Source organism: Stegodyphus dumicola, chromosome 8, assembly GCF_044657685.1.
Source record: "Stegodyphus dumicola isolate Sdum_Otavi_A_Nest chromosome 8, ASM4465768v1".
NCBI lineage: Eukaryota > Metazoa > Arthropoda > Arachnida > Araneae > Eresidae > Stegodyphus > Stegodyphus dumicola.
Window position 1 is genome coordinate 107,166,736 of NC_140775.1, and position 27,165 is coordinate 107,193,900.

A 27,165-nucleotide genomic window follows, 5' to 3' on the forward strand; every position below is an offset into this window, starting at 1 on the left:
TTTAGGTCACTTCTACAAATAGTTCCTTGAAAATTCAATGAAAACTTTCAATTTTTATCTCATGTCAAGCATCTGGCTTAAAAATCATTATTTTGTAAAGCGAACGTCAACTCGTCACGTTATATGTAAATTAAAAATGAAAAATGTTTCTAGTCTAATGAATTTTATGATTTTAAAGCAATAAAACTGCATGAAAATATTAAGTATTTTTAATTTTATGAAAACTTAAAAATTACTTGAGTAAAACTTCATTTCAGTTTTCAGCCCATTCCTTAATTTATAATTTTATATATAGCAATTATAAATTAAGGAATTCCACACTTATAAATAACAAGAGAATATCACTGAATGCCATTTAAAGGAGGAAAAAAAGCTTTAAATTATTCCAATTTGTATTTTAACTGGTCTCTTAACGTACGCTGAAAAAAATAGCAAAAATCCCAAATTTCGGAACTGAGTAACTCAGAATTTGTACAATAAAAACTGACCAACTTTTTATTTTGAGTAGCATATAACTACAGAAGTCAGAGAACTATACAAAAAATTGGATTTCGTAATTTTTCAAAACTCATTTTTTAATTTAAAAATGCCAAAACATGAATATTTGCATCATTTAAATTATTTTTTTGTAAATGGAAACCTATATCTTCTATGGACGGTTTAGGAAGTAACTTTTTTTGGCATGCGATAATCAGCAGCTTCTTCAGTATGCTAAACATACCTATCTCTTTACTTATAAAACAGTTTGTCTGCGTGTATGCATTGTATAACTCAAAGGTCGGTAGAGCCAAAGCTACAAAACTTGGTACATAGAGTCGCCCAGATGATTAGGATATGCACATCGAATAAGTTTTTATTTGACTAAAAAATATTAATTTTCTACATTTTCCTAAACATGTAGTATTTCAATTTTAAACCGAAGGAAAGTTCGTTTCTTTATAATGCTGCCGAGAACCACGTTGGAAATTGTGCGTGGCCTGCGTGCCCTCGTGGTGTAGTGGTTCTGCACGCTGGGCCAGTGTTCGGTGTCTGAAAGAGTATTGCTTGGCAGCATTATTTTACGCCAAGCAGAGTTTGGCTTTAGTGTAACACTAAAGTTATTTCGTTTTTGCCTTATTAGTTTGTATGATTTTTGACTTGATGCAAGAGCATATGGTTGCTCGCCTTTAGGTAAGTTGCATAGGTAACTATAAGCACATGCGTGTGCTAGTATTCAATAATGTTGTTTTTGTTAAAATAAATTTGTTATTGTTAATATTACAGTCCACTTACTGAAGTTAATTTTCATTAAATAAGTTCGAACTATCTTCTGCAGGAACAGCCAGTATTCCAGAGTTCCGTGGTTCGATTCCCGACGAAGGCGATTGCTCATTTTTCATCTCTTTTGCTTCCTCAAAAAATCCTAATATCTTTACAGTGGCACCCGAACTAAAAGGGTTGCGGATGATGACTTTCCACACCCAGGATTCGGCGATTGGGTCCCCTAAAAACCCCAGTTGCCCATTAAAAGGGGGAGTATGCAAGCTATTTCTCCCGCCTTTCTAGCGTGCCTTCGTGGTGTAGTGGTGAGCACACTGAGCCGGTATTTCAGAGGTCCGTGGTTCGATTCCCGACGAAGGCGTTGCTAATTTTTTATTTCTCCGGCTTTCCAAAAAAAAAAAAAATCTAATGTATCTACAAGGTCACATGAGTATTATGTTATACCATTGTGGAGCTACAACAGCCTGTAAAATCTGCTGCTTATATGTGAGATACTACGTGAAATCCCACTGTCAGGACATGCACATCTTTCCATCTGCCGAAAACAGTTGGGAATACAACTAGCAAACCAGGTTGTTCGTTTCCAGTCATCAAATGTCCAGACTGCTTTGCTCAGGTGAGCTTCTGTGTCATGCGATCATCAGGAGAGCTCTCGTTGCGTGTCGGTTCCTAAAACCTACGTGTCGGAGGGATCATTCCCCAGTCCTCATGCTGATATTTACTAAAGCCTTCACACTGAATTCTGACATTATTTAAGGCAGTGCTCTATTCCTAGTGTATTAACTGATTTTTTCCAGTTGTAGCTGGTTATGCTCATTCCAAGTCTTTTTATATCTGTCATAAGTTCACAGCTTTGCCTGAATTCTTGTATTTACTGTATCTTTAAATAGCTCTAAGTTAAAATCCACTTCTGGAAATGCTGTGACCTATCTCGTGAGTTTCAACTACCAGATCATTTAAAAAATAGTGCTAATTGTAAAAACTTCCCATTCTGAGGATGGAAATAGCTCTAGAAATTTCCACAGATATCTATCGCTTTGTACAAGCACTGGTGAACCTAAGCATCATCATGCATTCTACACTATAACACCAGGAAGGAATCATCTGACGAACGTCAAAATCCCATGAAAGGAAGAAGAGGTTGGATTTGCAAATGATTAGTATTTCAGCACATTTAGACAATGCAGGAGGGAGAAACGACATCTGAAGCGCTGCATAAAAGAAAAGTTGTATAGTGGATTTCTCATTCAGAAAGCACTTTGTAAGGTTGGGGTTTACTCAGAATATCGTGTTAAGCCTCGAATAAGACAAAGAAATGCTTACCACCAAGTGCTGGAATTCGATAGAGGCAGAACTATTGCCTATCGAGTGTGTGGATTATCATTCTGTGATACCGCCCATCACACTGATCGACATCCAACCAGTCATATGAATATGGAACCAATGGGCTGCTGAGGATCATACTGAACGGCATACAGGTTCTCAACGCCCTCCCATGAATAATGCCTGAGAGGACAGACATATTGTGAGGTCAGTCCTGCTAAACCGTACAACCACATCATGGACCATTAATCAGGAAATGGACATGTTTGCAGCACTTCCGGTATCCGCTCGTATGATGAGTCGACGTTTGCAGCAGCGTGGACTATCAGCATGACGACCATTACTTCGCCTTCTGTTGACAATGCAGCATAGGGAGAAAAGGAGACTCTGATGCGCCGAACAACAAAGCTGGGTATAGGAGTGGCACAATGTCATCTTTTCAGACGAGTCCCAGTTCCGCGTGCAGTATTCTGATGTAATGGTTTGGGCAACCTTTGGGTACACGATACGCATATCTTTGGTTCGGATCGAAGGTAATTTGAACACAGATTGGTACATTTTTGACGTTTTACGTCAGAGGTTGTGCCCTATCTTCGAGGCCCTCCGAGACATAGGACAAATCATGAAAACAACTATACAACTTGCTCATTTGCTGGGTTTTGAATCTGAATTGAAGTACTAGGGTTCACTCAGCCGCTAGTAAGCCACATGTGTTCAGAAGTAAAGCATTCTTATTATTTTTTAACGTGCTATGAAAAAGTCATATTAGTCTGAATTTCAACACAGGAAAAGGTACAGTGATGTAAATGCAGTTTTGATGATGTCATAAATTAATTCAAGAGGTAATAAAATGTCTTGTAACATTATTGTGAAAATTCTGAATTGCATATCCAGGCAATGACTTTCCTTTCAGTAAAAATTTAGAAATTAAGTTTTTAAGAATTAATGTACATCAAAAATAAGCAGTAAAGCAATTGATAACATAAGAAGTTACGGCTTACTTTTATTTGCTATATTATTTTATTAGCATTGAAAAGAAATGTCTTTTTCTAAAATTGAAAAATCAAATACTTATGAGAAAATTATAAAATATATAAAGGAATTTCATCTTTAAGAGAGTTGTGATTATATTATTGAACTATTAAAATTCAATACAGTTGCTTTTGATGATAAAGCTTTGACTTGAAATCTTTCTTTTTAAGTCTGCATTCAAAATAGTCCCTTCTTATTTAAATGTCTTTATATATTGTATATGAAGCATTATCATATTTGGTAAAAAAAACATAATTTACATTGAATGCACTATCGGAAAGCAAAAATATCGCTTACTAATTCAATGAAAAATGAAGAGTTAAATTACTTGTTCTGTTAGTGGCAGCAAAGCACATTTTCTATACACTTTCTTTCAAATTTTTCATATATCCATGTACTTAAACAGTACCATCCTTGTTTTTCTGATCTCATTACATACGTTATAAAAATACTGCATTCAAAAATATTCTGTTTTAATGTTTATTGGTGAAAACTATTCTAAATTTAAAATACAGAGTTATTGTTAAAAATATGTTGAATATGCAATAAAAACTCTATTCAGTAAATTGACACCCATTTAACCATAACATCACTTTTGAAAGCCTGAATTTAAATTTGAAATTTAGGCCTAAGAGATAAAAAAAAAAAAAAAAAAAAAAAAGATTGCAATGCACTAACAGTTTGAAGACTTTAAAAGTAGAAAACATTTGTATAGTTATTTTATGCCCGACATAATGTCTTATCAAACTAGTGAACCAAGGAATCTAAAAATGAATTACTAATCTCTTTTTATATGTCAATATGGAAACTCTAAATGTAGTGTCCATGATTTTTAGAAAGATCATACACTGCTGGCCATTAAAATTGCAACATGAGGAAAGAATGATCTGACGAACATTAAAATCAAATGAAAGGAAGAGGTTGGGATATGTAAATGATTAGTATTTCAGCACATTTAGACAACGCAGCAGGGAGAAATAACATTTGAAGCACTGCATAAAAGAAAAGTTGTGTAGTGGATTTCTCATTCGGAAAGGGCTTTGTAAGGTTGGAGTTTCCTCAGAATATCGTGTTATGCCTCGAATAAGAAGAGGAAATGCTTATTAGGAAGTTTCAAAATTCGATAGAGGCAGTATCGTTGCTTATTGAAATTGTAGATTATCGTTCTGTGATATTGACGGTCTCAGTAGTTGACATCCAACCACTGTCATGCGAATATGGAATCAATGGCTTGCAGGATCTCAATGCCTACCCATGAATAACTCCAGAGAGGACAGACGTATTGTGGAGCCATGCCTACAAAACAGTATGACCACATCACAGACCATTAGTCAGGAAATGGGCATGTTTGCAGCATGCCCAGTACCAGCTGGTAAGGTGGGTCGACATTTGCAGCAGGGTGAACATTACTTTGTCTTTCCTTGACAATGCAGTAGAGAGAGAGACGGAATCTCTGATGCGCCAAACGACAAAGCTAGTTACAGGAGTGGCACAATGTCGCCTTTTCAAACGAGTCACAGTTCTACGTGCAATATTCTGGTGACCGTATATGTGTCTGGAATGTCCGAGGAGACAGCACATCTCCTCTTTGCATTCAATATCGGCATAGGGGCCCTGCACCTGGTGTGACGTTTTGGGCAGCCATTGAGTACACAACACGTATTCGATTGCTGCCCTGGCCTGCACAGTCTCCAGATTTGTCACCCATTGAAAACATCTGGTCACGGGTTGCTGAGAGACTGACCCACCACCCCTCTCCAGCTCATATGGTTGATGAATTGTGGCATAGACTTGAAGCAGCATGGAATGAGTTGCCCGTTTCTTTCATCCAAGCCCAATTCGACTGCATGCCTAATCGAATAACGGCCGTTTTAGCTGCCAGGGGTGGCAACTGTTTTTACTAATTTTGCCTTCTGTAAACCCCCCGAAACTGCTTACAAATTTAATCATTTTGTCTTCATGCCATACTGTTTTCGTACAATAAATATCTTTTTTGTATTTGCTTTCCTTCATGTTGTTGCAATTTTAATAGCCAGCAGGGTATATTGGCTTACCTGTGTCAATTTTGGCACTTCAGTATTTCTCTGATGAAATTATCTTATACAGCAAATTTCATATTTTAATATGTTATCATAAAACTTCCCACATGCTCTAACGCTTAATACTGATTAATATTTCATAGTACTCTCGATTAGTGTTTCAGAAAGGATAACCCTATACCGTGTACTCTCGATTATCTGGGATAATGATGCCAAGGAAACAGGTCATGTATACTCTAAACTATTAATTTTTATGCCTATTGTATATGCTTATTTGTTAAAGTTGGTCATATTTTTGTTATTGAGAACTTAAATATTTGACAAATTTCACTCTGCGTATTTTTCGAACAGCTACTTTATTGTATTCGAATCCCTTTTGATGTTCCGAAGTCCAACAGAGTTTCAACAGAAGTCACTGATGTCTTGGGGCTAATGTATTTGTCAGTATCACACTGCCTCTTCTGTTATCTTATATGCCATGAATAGTTTGTGCGCTAATTTCATATTAATCAGCAAGCTTTATTTTTGATTTGTGTAAGTATTTGTCTTCATGTTAAAATTAATTGCTTGTGCTTAGTACTTGTACCATGTTCTTTAATCAATTTTTAGTTCCAAAATATTTCAGTGATCAATCCAATGATTCCTTTGACTATGCACATTCAGAAAAAATTGTACAAGGTAATTATTGAACCGAAGCCTAAAGACGCAGCTTAGCAATTTTTTAGAGCATGCTTGGACTTTCGTATGTTTATTTTTTACACACAATGCTGAGTGCGTGTACGGACATCACCATGCATGGATAATCCGCACTGAGATATTTGAGAGTGCAATGTGTACTGCATAATATTATCCGTATCTTTCCTCTCCAATAGATTTAATATTAAATTTTTATTCCTTTTTATCAATATTTTAAACTTTTGATTTAATGTGCTCATCGGTAAAATGCAAATAGAAAAAACATAAATATATTTTATGAATTAACAACAAAATTAAAAATTTTCTTTTACCCTTTTAGCATATAAGCTCATTAAGTCTCAATGAAAAAATAAGACTAGAAACAATTACTATAGATTCAATAAACTAACTATAATAGCACTAAAATTTTCATTTCATTTTCTATCAATATGAATGCCAAAAGCAGGAATTTTCAGTACTTCCAGGTGTATAGGTTGAAGTGCATTTCAAAAAGAATCTTTCTAGCATGTAATGTATGACATGCACTCTTTTGCAAAAAAACCGAAGCACCATGAAGTAGATGGTAGATTTTGATGAAATTGAATATGTGTATAGCTCATACACAGATAATAAAATGATTCAAAAATCAAGGTCATAGTACCTGTTCACGGCTCACAATCATCCAATGAGTGTTCAAATTAGTATTTGGTCGAACCGGCCCTGACAGCAATGCATGCTTGAATTCGTTGAGACAAGGAGTAGTAGAGATTCTTAATGTCCTCCTGCGACACATTCTACCAGATCAGTCGTCGCTCCAGATCTGCGATATTTTGTGGTGCCCGAATCTGGCGGCCTACTATGCCCCAGACATGCTCGATCGGTGGAAGGTCTGGTGAATTTGCTGGCCAAGGAAGAGTATCAACCGCACGGATACAGTCCAGAGATATGCGAGCGGTATGTAGCCTGGCATAATCTTGTTGGAAAATGGCCCCACGATGACGTGCCATGAAAGGTAATGCAACCGGCCGCAGGATGGTATCAACATATCGTTGAGCTGTTAAAGATGTACGGGGGATGACTAAAGATGACCTGCTGTCATAAGAAATAGCGCCCCACACCATCACACGAGGGGTTATGGCTGTAAGCCTTTGTAAAACGAAGGTTAATTGGGACCGCTAGCCCCGTCCTCTCCAGACACGAACACGGTGGTCATCTGCATCAAGAGTGAAGTGGGATTCATCGCTGAACACTATACGATGCTAGTTTCATGGTAGCCATGGTGATAGGCTGCAACACCACTCTAGACTACTCCGCCGATGTTGTGGGGCCAAAGGCAAACGCCTTAAAGGCCTCTGTGAGCGTAACCCCGCCTCAGATAAGCGCCGTGAGATGGTGGATGATACCACGGGAAGTATAGACGTGGCTGTAGTGCGTTGAATAGTCGACAATGATACCGTTGGAGCTGTTCGGGCCTGGCGAACAATCATCCTATCTTGCCTCGCATTTGTGCTCCTTGGCCTTCCAGAGCCTTCATTTCATCGGCAATTTCCTTGTAGCAATCATTGCTGCCTTCATCTTTGCACAGCAGCGTCTGTAAGCTGCAGATGGCGGCCTATTGCTCGGTATGACCACCCAGTTTCACGCACCCCTACAATGGGACCACTTTCAAAGTCGTTTAGTTGTCTGTAAGGTCTTCGATATCGTCGTAATGGCATCTTTAGTTGCTTCATTACGGAATTGCAATCTCTGTTACTGGTTTTATACTTTGCGAATTGCGCACTAGAAATGCGGGCTATGATCGCAATTCCTGTTCATTTGCTTTGAAACTTGGATCATTTCTATGTTCGATCAAGATGTTTTTGCATACCTAATTTCATCACGATCGCAAAAGTTCTTCTTGGTGCTTCTATGTTTTTGCAAAAGAGTGTATTTCATCTGTTTCAGTAAAATTTTTTTTACCTTGGTAAATCAGTGAACTTTTTCAATATTTTATTTTCCATAGATATATACTCTAAATGTTGCTTATAAGGCATTTGAATTACCTTTGAGCCTATATTTCTGTGAACCACTCATAAATCGTGTGACTTGTAAGTGAGCAAGTTCTCAAGAAATTGGAAATTTTTCCAAAGTAAAGCGATGATACTTATTACTGGAGGTGTTAAATCTATCCCTATTGAAGCTATGGCACTACTAATATACAAATTGCCCATAAGAACTACTACTGAAGATAGACCTTATATGAAAAGTTGCTTCACATTGGAGATCCTTTCTGGACTAATTATCGGAACACAACTATAAATTTCAAGATGCAGTGTGGCTTTCTATAAAAAGTTCGTAAAATTAGGAATGTGGTCTAATCGATTAAATACAAGAAATTATCCACCAACAAACACCTTTAAAAAGTTCCAAGAATATCTAAGTTCTTAAGAATGGAGCTCTTGAAAAGCCTTGCCCTGGAAACTATTAATATTAAATACCCAAATCACAGCTGGGTGCATGTTTAAACAGATGGATCATATAGTGATGATCTAACGTCTGTAGGTTTGGGGGTTTATTCTGGCCTTTTTACTTCCTTGTACGAATTAAAAAGGAAGTAAAGAAAATATCCATTTTGACCGCTATCGAATGCAATTTAACGATGTTTTTGCATGATATCTGTACGTAAGGACAGAATAAAATACTCTTTTCCTTCAAAAAAATTATAAAACTGCTTTAAAATTAATTCTGAAGAGAATTTTTCGTGGCGTCTGTACGAACGTATCTCGCATAACTCAAAAAAGAGTAGCCTCAGAACGTTGAAATTTTGTATATAGGGACTGCTATAACATGTAGATGTGCACCTCGTATTTTGGTTGCAATCGGCCGCATCAAACGTATATAAATATATTTATATATATATATCCACTCTATTACGCGTCTCAGTGATCTGTTTCTTTACTCTTATATGTTTGTAAATTGTACATTTTTTGCTTTAAAAATGATTGAATTATGTTGTTTTTATCTTCCGGTTAAGGATTTTATGCCTTTAGTAAATCTGTGTGCAATATTTTTAGAATTATCAGCAATTTTAAAGTTGTTTAATTGCCGCTAAGCCTGTTTTTAATGGCGGCCATTGATGTTAACATTTGAAACAGGAGACTAGTGGATTTGTTGCCAATCTAGAGAAACTTAGCTTCACAACAACAAAGATAACGCATTCATTTATTATTTCCAATTATATCATGCTTAATTCTTTATGGAATTTTTTCGAGGAAATAAGCGTTTGAGATTTACTTCGTAAATTTTAATATAGATATTTTTAGTTTTTATGCTTCTCGCGAAGTGAGAAGTGAATTAATTAAATGAGAAATACTCAATCGTCTGTGGAAAACTGTTTCTTTTTTGTTTTGTTTGCTTAATTTCTTTTATACATCGTTCTAGCTTTATTATAGTATTTGAATAGAACATGTGGCAACGATTAGATAATTCTTTAAATGATATACATTTTGTGCATTCTGAGTTATAATATGAATGAAATATAATACTGTTAAGTAAACCTAGCGCCAGAGTGTCGCTATGGTAAACAAAGTAAATTTTAAAGAATGCATTTATTCTATTGTGGTTTATGCGCTGTCAGCGAAGTGGGTTTAATTCAATCTAATAAGTTAAATGAGATGCAAGAAAAAATGCGTATAATTTAATATTCCGTACAAGGAAGTCATGTGGTGTACACATCGGATTTTTTCCTTCTATGCCTGTGTTGGGGGAAAACTGAAATACATTTGATGGTGAAGTGGAGGCTATTGAAATTGCCACGAAACAATGACTGTCATTACATAATAAATTCGAGAATGCTGTCCTGTTATCAGATTCAAGAGCAGCAACTCAAGGCATTGGTTCTTTAGAAATCCCTATATCAACAGAAATTCTTCAGGGTCCAGAATTAGAATACAATGAATCCCTGGAGATAGCAGCATTTATGGTAATGAACAAGCAGATTTCCTCGCACGAAAATGAGCATCACTGCTACAATCAACAAACTCAAATATGTCATAACAGTCAATAAAGTTAAACATAAAATAGTCTATGAAACAAAGATATCAGGTGAAACTATTGGACAGCATTAAGACAAAACAATGGAAGGCTAAGATCTTGCTTGTCTGCCAGAATATCCATGACGTAATGCTGTGGATCTTCTTGGCTACTTACAGGCCATGATTGCCTGGGTGAACATTTTTACTGGATTGGTATATTTGCTCATTCATTTTTCCCACTATGTGATCATATGAAATCCATAAATAGAGTCCACTTTCATCGCTGTGGCTCACTTCTTGGCAATGACTCCAACACCACCTGATACTGGTGTGCCAGAGACTGTCTTAGGCAATGCCTTTCGGTCACTTGGTGTTATGTTCTGTCTTTAAACTTCTTGTTGTGTTTTGCCATTAGAAATTTAAAAAAAAAAAAAAAAAAAAAAAAACTTAGAAATGGCCTTTTTTACCTGCCTTCACATGAACGGATATACTGCTGACAAAGGATTGCAAGTTTTGAATACACTATTTGTGCATAATACACTTTGTCATATAAAAATTATATTTTGGAATATATGTGACAAAAGTATAAATCCTAAGACTGGCAATAAAGAGATTAAATTCACATGTTAAAAATTGTCAGCAGGAAACATTTTCATAATCAAAGAAAACCAAAGTGAATTACAAACTTTTTAATGCTTCACTAATTTTTCTAATATGGAAATCTAATTCACTGCTTCAAGAAATGCAATTTAGTTATTTGGAGGAACAAATTTTTCTTCAGTTTACTAAATATTAATTCTACGATAAAGGCATTTCATACAAGCAAATTGATTTTAAAAGTAATTCATTCAACACTTTTTAACTTAATGGATCTTTATTCAACAAATAAAATTTTCACATGCCATATAAAAGTAAATTTGAATAGCAAACATGCCCATAATAAAGCTGCATATCTGTTTTAGGAAATAAAACTTAATTTACCTGATACATACAAGTTTATAATTCCATCATATAATAGATTTTTGTATATTAGCAATCAAAAAAGAGATAATAGGGTATACAGCGCTAAGATAGTAATAAAAAAATTAATATCAAGGTAATGCAGGTAACAAGTGAATAAACAATATAAGCGATAAATTTGTAAATTAAAATTCTCATTAGAGAAAAAATAAAAGATCTTGCAAATATATACTGAATAAAGTAGTAATATGTTGAAAGTGATATGACAGCAAGATGAGCATAAACTGTATGTATAACAGAAAGATTAGATGAATACATTTAGTAGCATGCAAGTCAGAAATTTTTGCACCATTAAGGATTCAAAGACATGCACCAGTGAAATGGTTTGCTAGGACACTTTCTTAATTGACATTCGTGAACTTCTTTCTTGAAGGCCACCATGATATTTAAAAAACTGACAAACTATTATCTAGGATTTTAACAACACTTCAATTTGATTCTGAGCTAATGCATGCAAACATGCTCAGTCTTGAGAGCGAAATAGTTGATAGTTATGCTGAAAACTTATAAACTTAATTTGCCATGTATTTTCGTATAAGCTTTGTTTCCATTTGCTATAGATTACATTTTTTTAATTATAATTATTTCTGTCACTTTTTGCAGTATAAACAAATTTAAGAAATCCATGTATTTATGTAACAAAATACTGGATAACCAAAGTTGAAAAATAATTTTCTAATTCCAATAAATATCAATTTTTTTCCCAGTTCCAGATTAAAAAATTTTTCTTTAATTAAATATAAATATGTAGCATCTTATAGTTCCTTATAAATACCTTACCAGAATTTGAATTTTTTTCCTTATATAGTGATTAATACAGGATACGTACTAAACTGTAGATTTAGGGTAATGTCATATTAAATTTAGCAAATTTTAATAGTAAGAAGGATAAATATTTTGAAATAAAATTTTCAATGCTGCTGTGCTTAAAATTAATATTTGAACTGAAATTAATTTTGTTAAGATGGAATTATCTTTTCTTAACTCTCAATTACAAAACTTTTTATAATCTTCATGGAAAACTTTAATTTTTTTTTAATACTCACTTATAATAAACACAGTACAACTGTTATCTGAACTCCAAATATCCAAATAGCTGGTTATGTGAACCGCTTTCAGAATCAACTGAAAAAAAGAAGGAAAAGGAGAAAAAGAAGCTCAAGAAAAGGAAAGGAAAGAGACAGGAGAAGATGAGGATGACATGTCACTTGAAGAATTAAACATTCTTCTGAAAATTCCTGGATGTTCAGAAGTTAGTGTTGAGGATACAGCAGAATGGAAGGTATGTGATTCGTCAAGCCCTGGGTTTCAAATTCTAAACGATGATGAATTTATTGAAAGTGTGAGAGAAGAAAGTGTCGAAGAAGAAGATGACCTTAATGTCAAGTTGAAGCAGACACAGGACCAGCTTTGAAACTGCATTGAAGTGGATGAAGTGTCAGCCTGAGTGTGACCACAGGCAAATCACATTATCAAGTGAATGCGGGACTTGGCTAGCCCAAAACGGATGAAGACAGTCAAACAGTTTACTTTGACCTAGATGTTCAGCAAGCAATGACTTCAGCAATTGTAAGTACTGTACATCACGCTATACGAGATGTATGCAAAAGTGTTACCTTTTCTTAAAAATAGTTTTTTTCTCCCATTTTCAGCATACAGTAATTAAAGCGTATGCAGATCTTTTCTTTGGAAAAAGTCCAATTATCTGAATAAATGGAGTTCTACTGTAGCTTTTAATTCTTTTTGAAAAGCAATCAAGTTTTCATAAGATAATTCTGAAAACATGAATATAGAAATAACATTAAAATTTAGAGATTGCTAGCAACATACACTACCTGGCCAAAAAACAAATGGATTAATTTGAAGAAAACTTATATATGTGGAAAGTATACAAGAGGAAAATTTACATGGTTTTATGTGAAATGTAATCTTCAAATCATAACTCAGCCTGCAGCTCGTCTCAAAGGACTACTGGTTGAAGATGTTATATATAGTCCTAAAAAGATGTTAAAAATTAAAAAATGATTAACCCTCTGAGCGGCACAAGATTTTAAATCCGTCATGAAGATCAAGATGATCCGTCAAGGAGATTGACAAAACTGCTGGCATGGACTTCTTCAGTTTTTAAAGTCTTGAAGATATGGCAGTATTTTTACAAAAAATACATGGTTGGAAATTGTTTCCATATGGTTGTAACTGATGATGTTTTCACAAAAAGAAAGGCACTTATTAGTGAAACTTGCAATGGCAGGAAAATAACCATATTGCCAAGTACTATAAAGATTGCACTTCAGAGATAAGAAAAGATTATGTAATCCAATATATCCAGATTTGCTCTTCGAACAATTTAATGCTGAAAAGAAATTCCACAAAAGAGCTGGACTCGCTGTACAAACATCTGGAGGAAGCATTATGATCTAGGGCCATTTTTGTTTGGCTAGCCAATAATGCGCATAAATAAAATGAAGTCAGCATAGTATCTCAATTTATAGAATAATCATCTTATTCCATCTAAAGATTTCATCCCTTAAAGACAATGATGTATTTCAACACAATAAATCATAGAGCTTGAATCATAAAAGAGGAGTTCAGTGAGAACAAAACATTCACACAAGGGATAGTCGTTACCAAGTTTTAACTTCAGTCCCATTGAGACTATGTCAGATGAACTACAGAAGGATGTAAGTAGTGTTTCAATTCTTGCTTCAGTCATAAAAAATCTGACTTCTTAATATAGCTCTGGTAAAATAATGAAGACTGAATTTATTAAAATCATGCCATGATTATACAAGTATGTTGTGGTTTGTACTCAATATGGTACAAATAAGTGTTAAGATGAGCCTATCTCCAGGCCAGGCAGTATTATAAACTCCAAATATTCACACTAAATGGAAACATTATTTCAATTTTAGACATCCAGAATTCCAGATAATGGGTTGTCTTCTCTCCCCCTCTTTTACAAGCCAAATATGTATTTATTAAAAAAAATTTTGAATTGGGGGAATTTTATACTTATTGCATTATATTTAATAGATTTACATAATTTTTATTTAAGTAAAACCTGGGAAAAACAAATAATACAATTATTTGCCTAAAATACATAATGTATTTAGAGTATAAAAAATGAAATTAGCTTTGATATTTAACTTTTTACGTTTACTCTTCAAAATTAAACATAAAATTATTAGTAAACAAATACTGCACTTATATACAATAATAGCTTTTCTGCAAATGCTTGGCCTATATATTTGCTGAACATTATACAGATCATGCACCTTCATTTATATTAAATGAACAGCTTTAAAAAATGTGCAGTGTAATGTTCTCTCTATACTATTTTAATTTTTTGAATGACAGTTACTTTCATCTGGTCCTGAGATTCTTTGTCACTTTGAATATGATAGTTACTTTGAATATGATAGTTACTTTCATCTGGTTTTGAGATTCTTTGTCACCTTAAATACATTGCTTGTTTTAAAATTATCTAAATATTGTTCTAATAAATTGAAGGTTATAAAAGGAAAATAAGCAACAATACAAATATAGCTACAAAAATGCTATTTAAATATAACACTTTTCATAAGGTAAAGAAGGCCATACTATTCCTAGGGTCCAATCTTAAATTAAAAGGTTTAATTTTAAAGAATAAAGAATGAACAAGCAGTATGGATAGCTGGAGTTTTGGATACATACAGTTCTACCGTACGCACATTCAGAAGTAAAATATCCAATTTAGAAATCCAAATGAGTGGAATACAACCATATTCTAAAACTCTGTAGCAAATATTACACATAAATTATTTTATATCCCGGCTTCTTTTTCTAACATTTCCTTTTAGGAAATTTAATATGCAAAATTTATAGAAATAAATTTTTGTATCTTTTTGATAACATATTATGCCATGTACAACATGCTACATACACAAGGTATTCTATATATATTGCTTGGATTTAATTTTTGGAATATTTCATAATAATGTGCAAAATTTTAAAACGGAAGTACACACATATATATATATATGTAACTTTTTTATTTTTAAAAATAGTACAACTTTCATGTTAAGACTCGTAAAAGAATTCATTTGGATAAGAAATTTGTTGATTATATGGCAAGAAGCTAGCTTTTGGTTCTTAGCATTTAAAACTCTTTATTGATGCATCCATGATCATTAAAATGAAATATTTAAATTAGTAAAATTGTTAGTTCAAATGATTTGACACAATGTTGCATACATGCACATTTCATAAACCACTCTTTTTCTTCTCCTTTACTTGAACTACAAACAATAAGTGAAATTCAAGTTGACTTGTTGAACCTTTCACTTTTCTTTTCGCTATCACCAGATTTTGGTTTGGTAAGAGAAGACTTACTACATGCAGGCTGATCAAAGCATAAGAACTTTCTTGCACTATAACACAGGAAAATAAATAAATAAATAAAATAAAATTTTCATAAGAAAAGTGGATAATGGAAAAATTTTGATACTGATGAATTTTCTATGTAACTTTATATATATGTCAGGAAAAAATTTTTTAGGAATTTTATAATTCAAAATATTGATAAGGATATCTCAAAGAAATAATTATAAAAAATGGTAACATGGTTATGAATAAGCTAAAATAGTTGATAAATGTATACAAAACAAAGGGGTTTAAAATATTTTTAAGTGAAACTTGCATAAAAATATCATTTTTGGTATCTACATAATTATATGAAATAATTTCTATGGGAAAAATCCATCACTGAGATAAATTGATATTTTATAGTTTTAAAAATGAATTAAAATTTGTAGAACATCTTGTACTTATATACTTAATTATAGGCAAGCATGCTTTCAATAAAAAATAATTTCAACTACAAATCATGATTGATCTACACTCAAGAGCCAAAACATTATGACCAGCCCTACATTTTGCAATGAATGCGCCTGGATGATGTGGAAGGCACATTATCAGGTGGAAGTGGTATTTAACTGCCGCTGGAGAGTCTGAAGAATCATTCTTTCACTTATTTCTCTGTGTGATGGGAAAGGCTGAGGATCTAAGCGACTTTGATAGAGATTGTAATGGCTCGAAGGCTCGGAACAAGTATTTCTGAAACTGCTCAACTCGTGGGTTGTTTGCAATCTACAGTTGTTAGTACGTATGAAAAGTGGATGAATGACAGAGAAACCAGCAGAAGACGGCATGGTGTTGGACGTCCACATGCTATCGGAGAAAAAGGTTGTCGGAGACTGTCTCGCGTGGTGAAGCAAAACCAGAGCCAGACAGTGGCTCAGCTGACAGCCGAATACAGTGCAGGGCCAAGTAGAAAAGTATCAGAGCACACTGTTCAGCGGACACTGTTGAATATGGGGCTGCGCAGCTAACGTCCCACTCGTGTGTCTTTGCTGACCAAGTGTCACCGCCAACTGCGCCTGCGCTGGGCCCGGGAACATTGCGACTGGTCCATGGATCAGAGGGAGAGAATTGCCTGGTTAGATGAATCAGAGTTTATCATTCATCACACCGACGCCGTGTCAGAATACGCCATCTTCCAGACGAACAGTTGCTCCCTCAATGCACAGTAGGTCATACACAGGCCGGTGGTGGCGGTATTATGCTCTGGGGGACATTCTCTTGGGCGTCTCTGGGACCCATGGTTGTGGTAGAGCATACCATGAATGCTACAGGGTATCTGAACATCATTGCGGACCAGTTGCACCCTTACATGGCCTCTGTTTTTACAGCTGGAAATGGAATGTTCCAACAGGACAACGCCCCGTGTCACAAGGCTACAATTGTGTTGGAGTGGTTCCAGGAACATGATGCTGATTTCCAGTTAATGTCCTGGCCGCCTGACTCACCGGATCTCGATCCGATAGAACACATCTGGGATGCCATCTCAGAGATCAAAGACCACCAATTCGCAATATCTCGGATTTGCATGACCGTTGCTACAACATCTGGTACAATCTGTCTCTGGCCATCTATCAAGGACTTGTGGCATCTATGCAAAGACGGGGTGAAGCTGTGTTGCGCGCCAAAGGTGGCCCAACTCGTCACTGACAGGTGGTCATAATGTTTTGGCTCTTGAGTGTATGTGTGAAATCATCTATTTATAGTAAGATGTGGTTATATTAAATATTCAGAAAGTATTTGTGAGATGATATAAATATTTAATTCATAAAAAAGGTGCATAAATACAGCAGCACTTTATTAATAATTATGACTAGCATCAGAAGTAAAAAAAAGACATTTTAAGGATCAATTATGAAATAGAGTTATGCATTATAACAGAACAGCTTGATTTAGTTTTAGTAGATCATAATGACAAAACAATATAGCAGATTTTAAAAACTGAAAAGCAGAACGATTAGAAAAGTCTACAATTTCTCATTTTATCTAATCTGTATCTAATCCTATGGAGTAGACTGTGAATACAATAAACGGGAAGGAGCTATAATTTGCTTAGGTATATACTCAAAGTAATGTTTTAAATCTATACATTAAAAACATTTAGATATTTTTTATTTCCTTACTCTATTATTAAACTATTTACAAAGTATTTTTCAAATCCACAATAAAATGCTTCTTTATAAATTTATATCACTACAAAAGTGTTTAAACTTCTATATTCATATGGCATTAGTGAATTGCAAATTACAGTTCTGTAAAACAAAGTATTCTGAATTTTTATGCAGTGAGTCAAATAAATAAAAGGCACAAGCTTTCTAACAGTTTTTTTTAGAGAATCATTAAATCCTTAACTTGAACAAAATACTTTTCTTTCATGTTATATCTGAGAGTTAAGCAAAATTGAAAAATCTAAAAATAATGTTAAATAATTTTTAAATGGCCTAAAAAAGTGGCGAGACACACAAACACAAATTTTTAAAAACTTGTAAGGTTTAATTTACGTAACCAGTTATATTATGTTGGCAAATCTGTCCTATCATTTCTTGCCTTCCAGTTCCTGCCAGAATGCAGCTCATGTGTATTTAAGTTTGATATTTTAAGTGAGAGTTCGAGATTGCTTAGACAGAGTATGTTCTGCCTGCTGATGTCCATGCAACTTTGTCCATGGTTTGCTGCTCTAAAATAAGAAGTCCTGTCTTCAGCTTTGCTTTATTCTTGCTGATAGTGTTTTCATGGTGATGCAAGCTTAAGAGCCAACTTTCATGTTTGATTTACTCCACATAGCTCTTGGCTATTTATACTTATATTTAATTTAAATTTAAAATTCTATTTTGGTTCTCACCATGAATGCCAGGCGATTTGTCAGCAATAAGTGTACCTTCTGTTCATCTTACTTAGTTTAAATAAAAGGGTCTTTTACACGCTTCCCAAGTCTCTGTAGTGCTTCTCAAGACATAATGATAAGTGGCTTACAGTCTAATTAAAAGGATTAGCCACAAGTTACAAGTAGTAAAAGTTTTAAATATGCTCAACAGGACTGAAGTTGAGATTTTGAACAGACATTTTGATTGCCTCAGGACAATTATACCAAGTTCACAGTTTGAAAGTATAAGCATTATACCTGGGATCATTGTCTTGATAAATTTTTTAATGTGACAAGATGCCTATTTTGGACAGCTTCCTTTCAAGCTTTGTTTTAAAATATTTAAATATATAAATTTAATTCATTTTGTCACAATAAAATGTTAATTTCCAATACTGCAGTACCCGTACATCCCAAGACTATCTGAATACATACCATGTTTTACTGAACAAGTAAGAATTTTAATATATAGTTTTGTAATGTTGCATGCTTCCAACCTGCACGCAACAATAGTGGTGACTGCTAAGAACTGGAAAGTAGACAAAGTCTTGAAGGGTTTAAATCCCTTTTTATTCAACTTAGAAATTATAAATGCGTGCTCTTGACGCTCACAAACTACGCCGACACGACGGTAAAATAAAAATAAGAAACTAAGAAAAAGAATAGTAACAAGTGACTAACTACGAGGCTCTCTAAACGTAACTAACCTCACCACGTTCTAAAATACCGCTGATAATTCAGCAAACTTCTGAATAGTACGTTGAAAGATTAACAATCTGCCGAGGCAAGCACACAGGCCGAAACGCGTGGTTCTTCAATTTCTAACTAGCCACCTCCACGCTCGTGAAGCAAGAAAGCACACTTTTGAAATCGTTTCCCTTCTATTTAACTCGGATTACTTCCACTGACAATTTGAATCTTTGCGCGTTCTACTAAAATTTACATACTCTGGCATTGGCAATTCCAGGGAAAGTAAGGCTTGACAGGAAAGATAGTTTAAACTTAAAATAAATGTTAGTTAAAATAAATATAAACCCTACAGTCTAACATATATTTTTCCAACATACAGCACTGGAGATTTCCAGTGCTTTAAGCATTCATAGAGCCTCAGATTACCTGGTAACATCCATCACGTTTTACTGATCGAGTAAGGCTTAATTTATTGTCCAGCATTGAGTTTTTGCAGCATCATTTGCTCCCATCACTCACAAAAATATTAAATTTACATAGATCTACATGTATAATCAAATTAAAAAAATCTTCAGGCTTTCTCATATATTTCTTAGTGAACTGTAATTATGCTTTTCAATTTACTTTACATAGAAATGACTTTCTTCTAGCTGTCTTTAAAATTAGATGAAAACTTAAGCTGTAAAAGTTTCTTCATTAGCAGACCTGCCATACATTCATTAAGCTTCTAAAGTTAATTTGAATGCATTGATAGTTAGGATTACTATTTCTAATGATCTGCCAATGCATTCACTTTACATTTATGTTGAATTGTACATAAAATTATGAGCTGATCTGATGACAGACAATATATATAAATTAAAAAAAAAAAAAAAAAAAAAAAAAAAAAAAAAACTACTGATTTTGAAACTTTGTAGTTATGTAATTAAATCTGTGTGTCTGGGGGGGGGACCAGCATACATAAATACAACACTAATTTATAAAAATGCCACATATTTTAAAATCCAAGAATTAGAAATGTAAGAAAAATACATTAAAAAAAATAATGTGTGCTTAACAGCATGATATTTATCTTAACATTCTTCAAGTAGATATATTTCACACTGAAATAATACTTTTGGTTAGCACAATGAACAAATAATTTTACAAGATAATGAGTGTTACAATTATAATCATACATCTTATTTTTTCTAGTTATGTTCAAATTTTGACTACTGTACAATACCATAACAAATACTTGTACATATAACTATTTCATATACAAACATTTAGAAAATAATTTAAGACTATTTCATCTAAATCAAACTCGGAGACTAAAAAAATTCAGGATTTAAGACCTGATATCAGCAAAAGTAAATATTCAGAATATAAATTATAGTGCATTGTTATATGCTTTTATATAAATGATTTCCTATATTTAAAACTACATTATTCAGTACTTGCATATTATCCCATCGACTATGAAACTCTTGCTAAACAGTGTGATTAAGCATTAGTTATGGATAGGTGTTATATAATATCACACTCATAACATCTAGGCTTTTAATTTATGCAACATCAATTGATTCTCAATAAGTCATGTTTTGTTTTCAAGAACACAAGGATATAAATTTTTAGTTATATCTTTCATGTATTTTGGAAAAATAGAGGAGGCAGGACCTGCTTGCTACAGAACAATAAGGATTGGATTTTTCTCAAATGGATCCTCTATCAAAAAAGTGTGTAGTGGACATGATATGGTCGGCTGAGTAAGGCCGACAAAAGATTGGAACAATTAACTTGCAGGAAGTTTGCACTCGGTGATACAAACAGAGCTTCTGGTACAATCAGATGGCCTAATAAAATAGCAGAAATTAATTTAAGCATGGTTACAAAATGCAAAAACGAAGCAAGTCAAATTTTAATTGTTTATTTAATAATAAAAGTGTCAATTTCTTAAAAATTCTGCAGAATTGATTGGTGCAGCTTTGATGGGATCTTCGCCAACTTTGATGGTTCGATGGCAGCCAATTTTGACTCCTGACGAGATAATACTACTAGTACCTATTATTCTCACATGTGTAGACAACAAGAATATTTAACAGTTGCAATTTGGCTTTGACAGCCTATATGGGAATATGTTTAATGTAGTGCCTGGATAAAATTTAATTCCTATCTCAAAATATACCTGCTCCATTGATGATACGAATGGGAAGAGAACTAAGACAAAGAAAAGTATATTATAGCCCTGATAACAGGCAATACAGTCAAATACCGAAAATCCGCCAACTCCTGAAATTCGTGTTGCCTCTGAAAATATAAACGTTCAGCTTATAGGTTCCGGAAACCGCAACATTAAGTACAAAATATCGAAGAAAAATTACTTACCGAATAATGACGTCATAATTACCAAATAATAATCAGTCATAACGGAAATACCCAATTATTGACATCATGATAAAAGTTTTTTCCCCTCTAATCTGCATCCAGGTAAGAAAGCAGACAATTCACTCAACTCTTCTTTCAAGTTCACGATTCACGTTGTATTTTCTGAGCTTTGTTATTTCATGAGATTATTTAGTGTTGCCTTTTTTTTTATCGGGATATTTTGTGGATAAATTAAGAATATTTTAAATTTCAGCCCTTTTTAATACAATTGCAGATAAGAAACGCGCTCCATGATTTTACTGCTTGCAATGTTGAAAAACGTAAACACGTTGCATTGATGGTAATGCAAAAAAGTGCAAATTCTGCAAAAGATGGAGACAGGTGCATTTTATAGCAGAATTGTATGGAATTGTGATACGATTGTGTATAATATACGGAATAATAATGAAAAGTTTTTGAAATTTTACTGTAACAGTGATTCTAACACTGGAATCCGAAACCAGAAATCTTTGCATGAGGCGAAATCGGCAAACCTCGATGCTGTTTATGTATAATACAATGAATAATATAATCAATTTATATATGTAATAATAATTTAATACATATAAGTTATTGCAATAATGTATATAATAATCTAATTAAATGTATCTAATATGCCTTATTTATTTTGCACTTTTAGTCTGAATATTATGATTTATCTTTCCTGTCCTAAAATCCGCACAGCCTCTTGTCTCAAGCTTTGCAGATTTCTGGACTTCTGTATATATTCTATTAATGTATTATTATTTCTTATATTGTTAACATGATTTCATTTTCCGAATGAAAACACTAAGGTTAGCACGTGAAATCAAGAAAAATACCTACAAGCAATTGGAGCTAAGGACTGTACTATATTCTTTATTACATTTATTTATTGTAAAATTCTTGTTAACATCATTTCATTTTGTGAATGAAAGCATTATGTTTAGCAATTAAAAATCAGTATATGTAATTTTATGTAGACCAATCAGGAACAGAATTTAGAACAATTTAAAACAAACTTATTTACTCTTTTGATAAATTATTTATTGATAATAAAAACTCATTAAATTGAAATAGCATACAACGTTATTTAAAAGTGATATTCCGATCAATTTTGACAAAGTGTCAAAGTATTTTATTCCTATGCCTTAAGTACTCAGAATTTATAAATGGATGGGGTGGAACTAAGTTTCTTCTTTCTTCTTCTTCTTCTTTTTTTTTTTTTTTTTGTTTTGCAAACACTCATAAAATCATTTAAAAAATGTTGCTAATATTAGCTTTTATTTGCATACATCGCATAAAAAAACAATTCCCCCCCACAAATGTTTATTTGGAATTTTTTTTTTTCTTTTCTCCTTTCACAACAGGTTGATAAGTAAGAAATAATAAAGGTAAAAATGTTGCATAAAAGGGCACAATATGTTATATATTTAATCACCTATTTATACAGTACCAAGTCCCAAATCCGAACCTCAAAGACACCACCAACTTTAAAAAAAGTTTTTTTTTTTTTTGGTGTGTGTGTGTGCATTTGATTCTCAACCCGCGCATAATAAAACGTGGAGGGTCTCATTTCTTAATTTTACATCAGCAGTAAATAAAATACCTTGTTATTGAAAAAACAATCATTTTAGCATAAATTTGTATGATGAATAATTTGGCTCCATAGCTGCGTATCTGCTTGGCATACATCTCAAACCGAAACATTCTACATAGATACTTCGTTGACTTTACACCTACTAATATTTTATAACCCTGATGACAACCTGGTGAATCGTTACTTATTATATTTTGCTTTTATTATCTCATGTCTCATGTAGCGAAACTTACATTTTTTAATACTAGAAATTTAATAATAAAGAGTATGGTAACCTTTTATGTTGACATTAATGCTTGACGATGATTACATATTTAAGTTAAATGCGCTAAGAAATGCTGATGAGGAAAAATTTATGAAAATTTCTTTCCATATGCTAAAAACACATTTTGCTAATGATACGTATAAATCAAAAGATTACATTTAGTGCTATTTGAATAAACAATAACTGATTTGTTATTCACATAAACCCAGAATGGGCGCCAGAGCTTGTGTGGCCGCACCGAGCGGCAGAATTTAGGGAAGACAAAGGGAGGTGCTTAGGAGCAGAAGTTAGGACCCGCAGAGACGGCGTCAGGCGACAAGATTTCTAGTGCCAGCCTTCAATAAGCCTATATGTGTGGGACTTTATTTATTCAGGACTCAGATAAGTCTTAAGCATGTGCAAGGAATGGATGTAAGTATAATAAATAACTAAACTAGTACAATTCAAGCTTAAATTGGTCTCAGTACACGATATAAGAAAGAAAATTTAGCGGAACAAATTGTTTTTAGTCGCCAGTCTCATGATAAATAGCCAAATATGTATAGTGAATGATAGCTAAATTTTATGATGATAACTGCGAATCTGAAGGTTTTCGGATATCGCTAACCAAAGGTGAAATTTTCCAATTAACGGATTTTGTAAAGAAATGTGAAGAGGCGGTAATAAATGAAGATGACATAAAATAAGTTTTTCATTGTGATGACAATGCTCCTTAATCATCAACCAATTAACAGATGGCAAAATCTGTAGTATGGTTCTAAATTAAGGAATACCACTACCCACAGTGGTTACTGAAAATGAAAAAAATTTTGGTTGGCAAGTTATTCAAAAATATAGACACAGCAATTACATGACTTCAGCAATGGAATTTTATAACTGAAAAAGAAATTATGTCCATCAATAGAATTAAAGAGAAAGTATTAGCACAAAAAAAAAAAACGAAGCAACTTAAACGACTTGAAACAAATGTTTAATAAAGTAAACAAATAAATATTAAACTTTTTTATTTTCCTAAATTTTGATACCCTTTAGATCAAAAATGCTTCATTATTTCATAAATTGCATATTGTAATTGTGTATTGGTACACTGTAAAAAACAATCTTGAGCACCATCGTCATTCAATTTTTAATTCACAACTCCAGCATTTTCTTAAAACATAGAAATCTGTTCTACAAGTTTCAAGATGTGCATACATTGCCCTGTAGTGACAGATTCAAGAACTTTAGTTTGTCAAATATGCCACCCTAATATGCTAGTGTTAGCAAAACATCTGGTTCTGCGAAATTCTAAGCAATCGCATGACTTCCTCTTGCAGAAAGGTGTGAAATTCTTGATGCCATCAGAAGGCCCAAAACTGGACGACGTCAAGCGAAAGTAATCGTGAACTGCAATAGTATAGCATAGCTGTGTGTTCAGCTTTCATATCCTTGCATAGGTTTTTGAAAAAATTGCTTTCAGCGGTCTAGTTTTTATGTAGTTTCCTATGTCTATAACACATTCTAATGCCATACTCAACTAAGGACTAAGCGACTTCCATACAAAAGGCTCTCAGTAAATAATGTAGTAGGTCCATAACAGTATGCGGTGTTTCGCTGCAATTAAATGCTTATAGTCCTGCATAGTCACAGTACATTGATTGAGCACAATCAGTACATACACAGATGCACTTTTCCCATTCTAAATCATTTTCCATTATAAATTTGTCAAGCACTTTGAAGAAGTCTTAAGTCTTTCCACTTCCGATGATGTTCTTTCAGAACAGAAGATCTTCAACATTATCATACAGGAAGCATACATAATTTATGAGGATTTGCATCTTTATTACTGTCAGTACTGTCTAATTGTGGACCGAGTTTTCTCTACCAACTGATCATTGAGATTCTAAGTGACACCTTGAATTCTTCGTACATACGAGCTATATGTTGAATTCTAATAGTGCTGTTGTGTACAAGTACCTTAGAAATAAGTTTACGTATTGTAATATTAACTATGACGATAGCAGCTCTTCTGTGATAATGTGCGGTTTTTTGCAGTTCATCAGTCTGTGAACTATCTTGAAAGACATTATTGAGTTACTCAGAATTGACACTTGTTTCGTGAATACACTGCTTTGCTTTTGTAAATCTTACAAGTTCCTACTAAACAAAATGCCAGATTTGTCGACCAAGTAAGGGCGAATGGTCTCAAGATATCTCTTTAGCTTTATACATCTCTAGCTTAGCTTTATACATCTGTCATCATTGTATTTCATCGTTGTTTACATCTACTGAAGAAATAGCAAAATCAAGTTAATTTCCTTGTAGTTGCAACATTTTCGCCTCTTTTATTCTATGTCAGTTTCTTAATAAAAACTTTTCATTTTGTGAAATATCAGTACGGATTCGTCAATCTATTGCAATATTTCAACGAGATCATGACTTTTCATACACGTATAAGATTGTACAACATTCCCCATCCGTTCTTGAGTTTGATACTGACAGTCGCAAGCGTAAAAACAAAGCACCAACAGATGCCACTGCTGAGAAGCCAAATACTACAGTCTCATGAGAGGAAGTAATAGGTGTAAAAATATATGAGAATAACCGAGTTCAATTTGATGAAACAACATAAAATTATTGCAAATTGAAAGAACTAAGTAATAGAATAAATAGCTCTTTTAAAAACGTGTGGTGTTACACGAGTAAGTCGACAGTAAGAATTACTTTAGATTAAAAGGAGAAATAAAAATGTTAAAAACATAATTTTATATTTTAAATGTAATATTAATGAAAGTATAATTAATAAAAATATGGCCAAGCTTTCAATGCAAGTCTTGTTTCCTTGTGTTCATGATGCCCCCGGCCTAACATCACAGCACCCCGGGGCACCGCGACGCACACTTTGGGAACCCGTGGTTTAGAGTATTGAATAAAATATCTAAAAGCTTTGTAGCAGGTCAAAATATATACTGCACAAAACCTGTAAATTTTTGAGTGAAATGCCTTTGACTCAATGTCATGGAATTCATGATACAAAATATAAATTATGTAAATTTTTTAATTGTTGGTTGTAAATTCAGCAACAACAATTACATACTATACTAATTTTGTCTGTAAAATTAAAATAAATTATCTTTATTAAAATGCAGAGGTTCCTTGGAGTGAGTTGATTTTTCTCAACTTAATAACAATTCTTCATTTTATAAGACATTGCTTAGCCTTAGTTTACTAGCAGTTTAATCTCTTTTAATCTAATACTTATTTGCTAATTTCTCTAGGATTATTCTTCCAAATCTTTTGCTTAAGAAGTCAAATATTTTTATATTATTAGCAAATCAAATTGTTACAAGTATAAGAATTTATACAATAAAAAATATGTACTAAAGAGATTATTTTACAGATTAGAAATATAGAATATTTAGCTACCAAACCAAAATTTAAAAGCATATAAAGATTGTTTAATATCAAATAACTAAAAAGATTAACTTGAAAAAGAATTATGCAACTAATACGAACAAATAGAAAAAGAAGAGACTATTCAATGAATTAAAAAAACATTGTTACGGTATTTATAAAGGCAGATGATAAATTATGACTCAAAGTATCAAACAATCTTTTAAAGA

At 33.3% G+C, this 27,165-nt stretch overlaps 2 protein-coding genes across 8 annotated transcripts in view; one reads left to right on the top strand and one right to left on the bottom strand.

The window, feature by feature from the left end:
- The window catches only part of LOC118203953 (uncharacterized), a 42,368-nt gene extending 36,148 nt beyond the window's left edge, over positions 1-6,220 (top strand). Inside the window, exon 3 of the transcript XR_004760693.2 lies at positions 6,006-6,220. The gene's annotated coding sequence lies outside the window, so the exon portion shown is untranslated. The remainder of the gene's footprint in view (positions 1-6,005) is intronic.
- A 4,977-nt stretch (positions 6,221-11,197) lies between these two features.
- The window catches only part of LOC118203952 (retinoblastoma-associated protein-like), a 168,095-nt gene continuing 152,127 nt past the window's right edge, over positions 11,198-27,165 (bottom strand). For all 7 annotated transcript variants that reach the window (XM_085822241.1, XM_085822242.1, XM_085822237.1 and 4 more), the window contains one exon: positions 11,198-15,771. In XM_085822241.1, the coding sequence (XP_085678367.1) occupies positions 15,660-15,771 (112 nt within the window). In that variant the 3' untranslated portion in view covers positions 11,198-15,659. The remainder of the gene's footprint in view (positions 15,772-27,165) is intronic.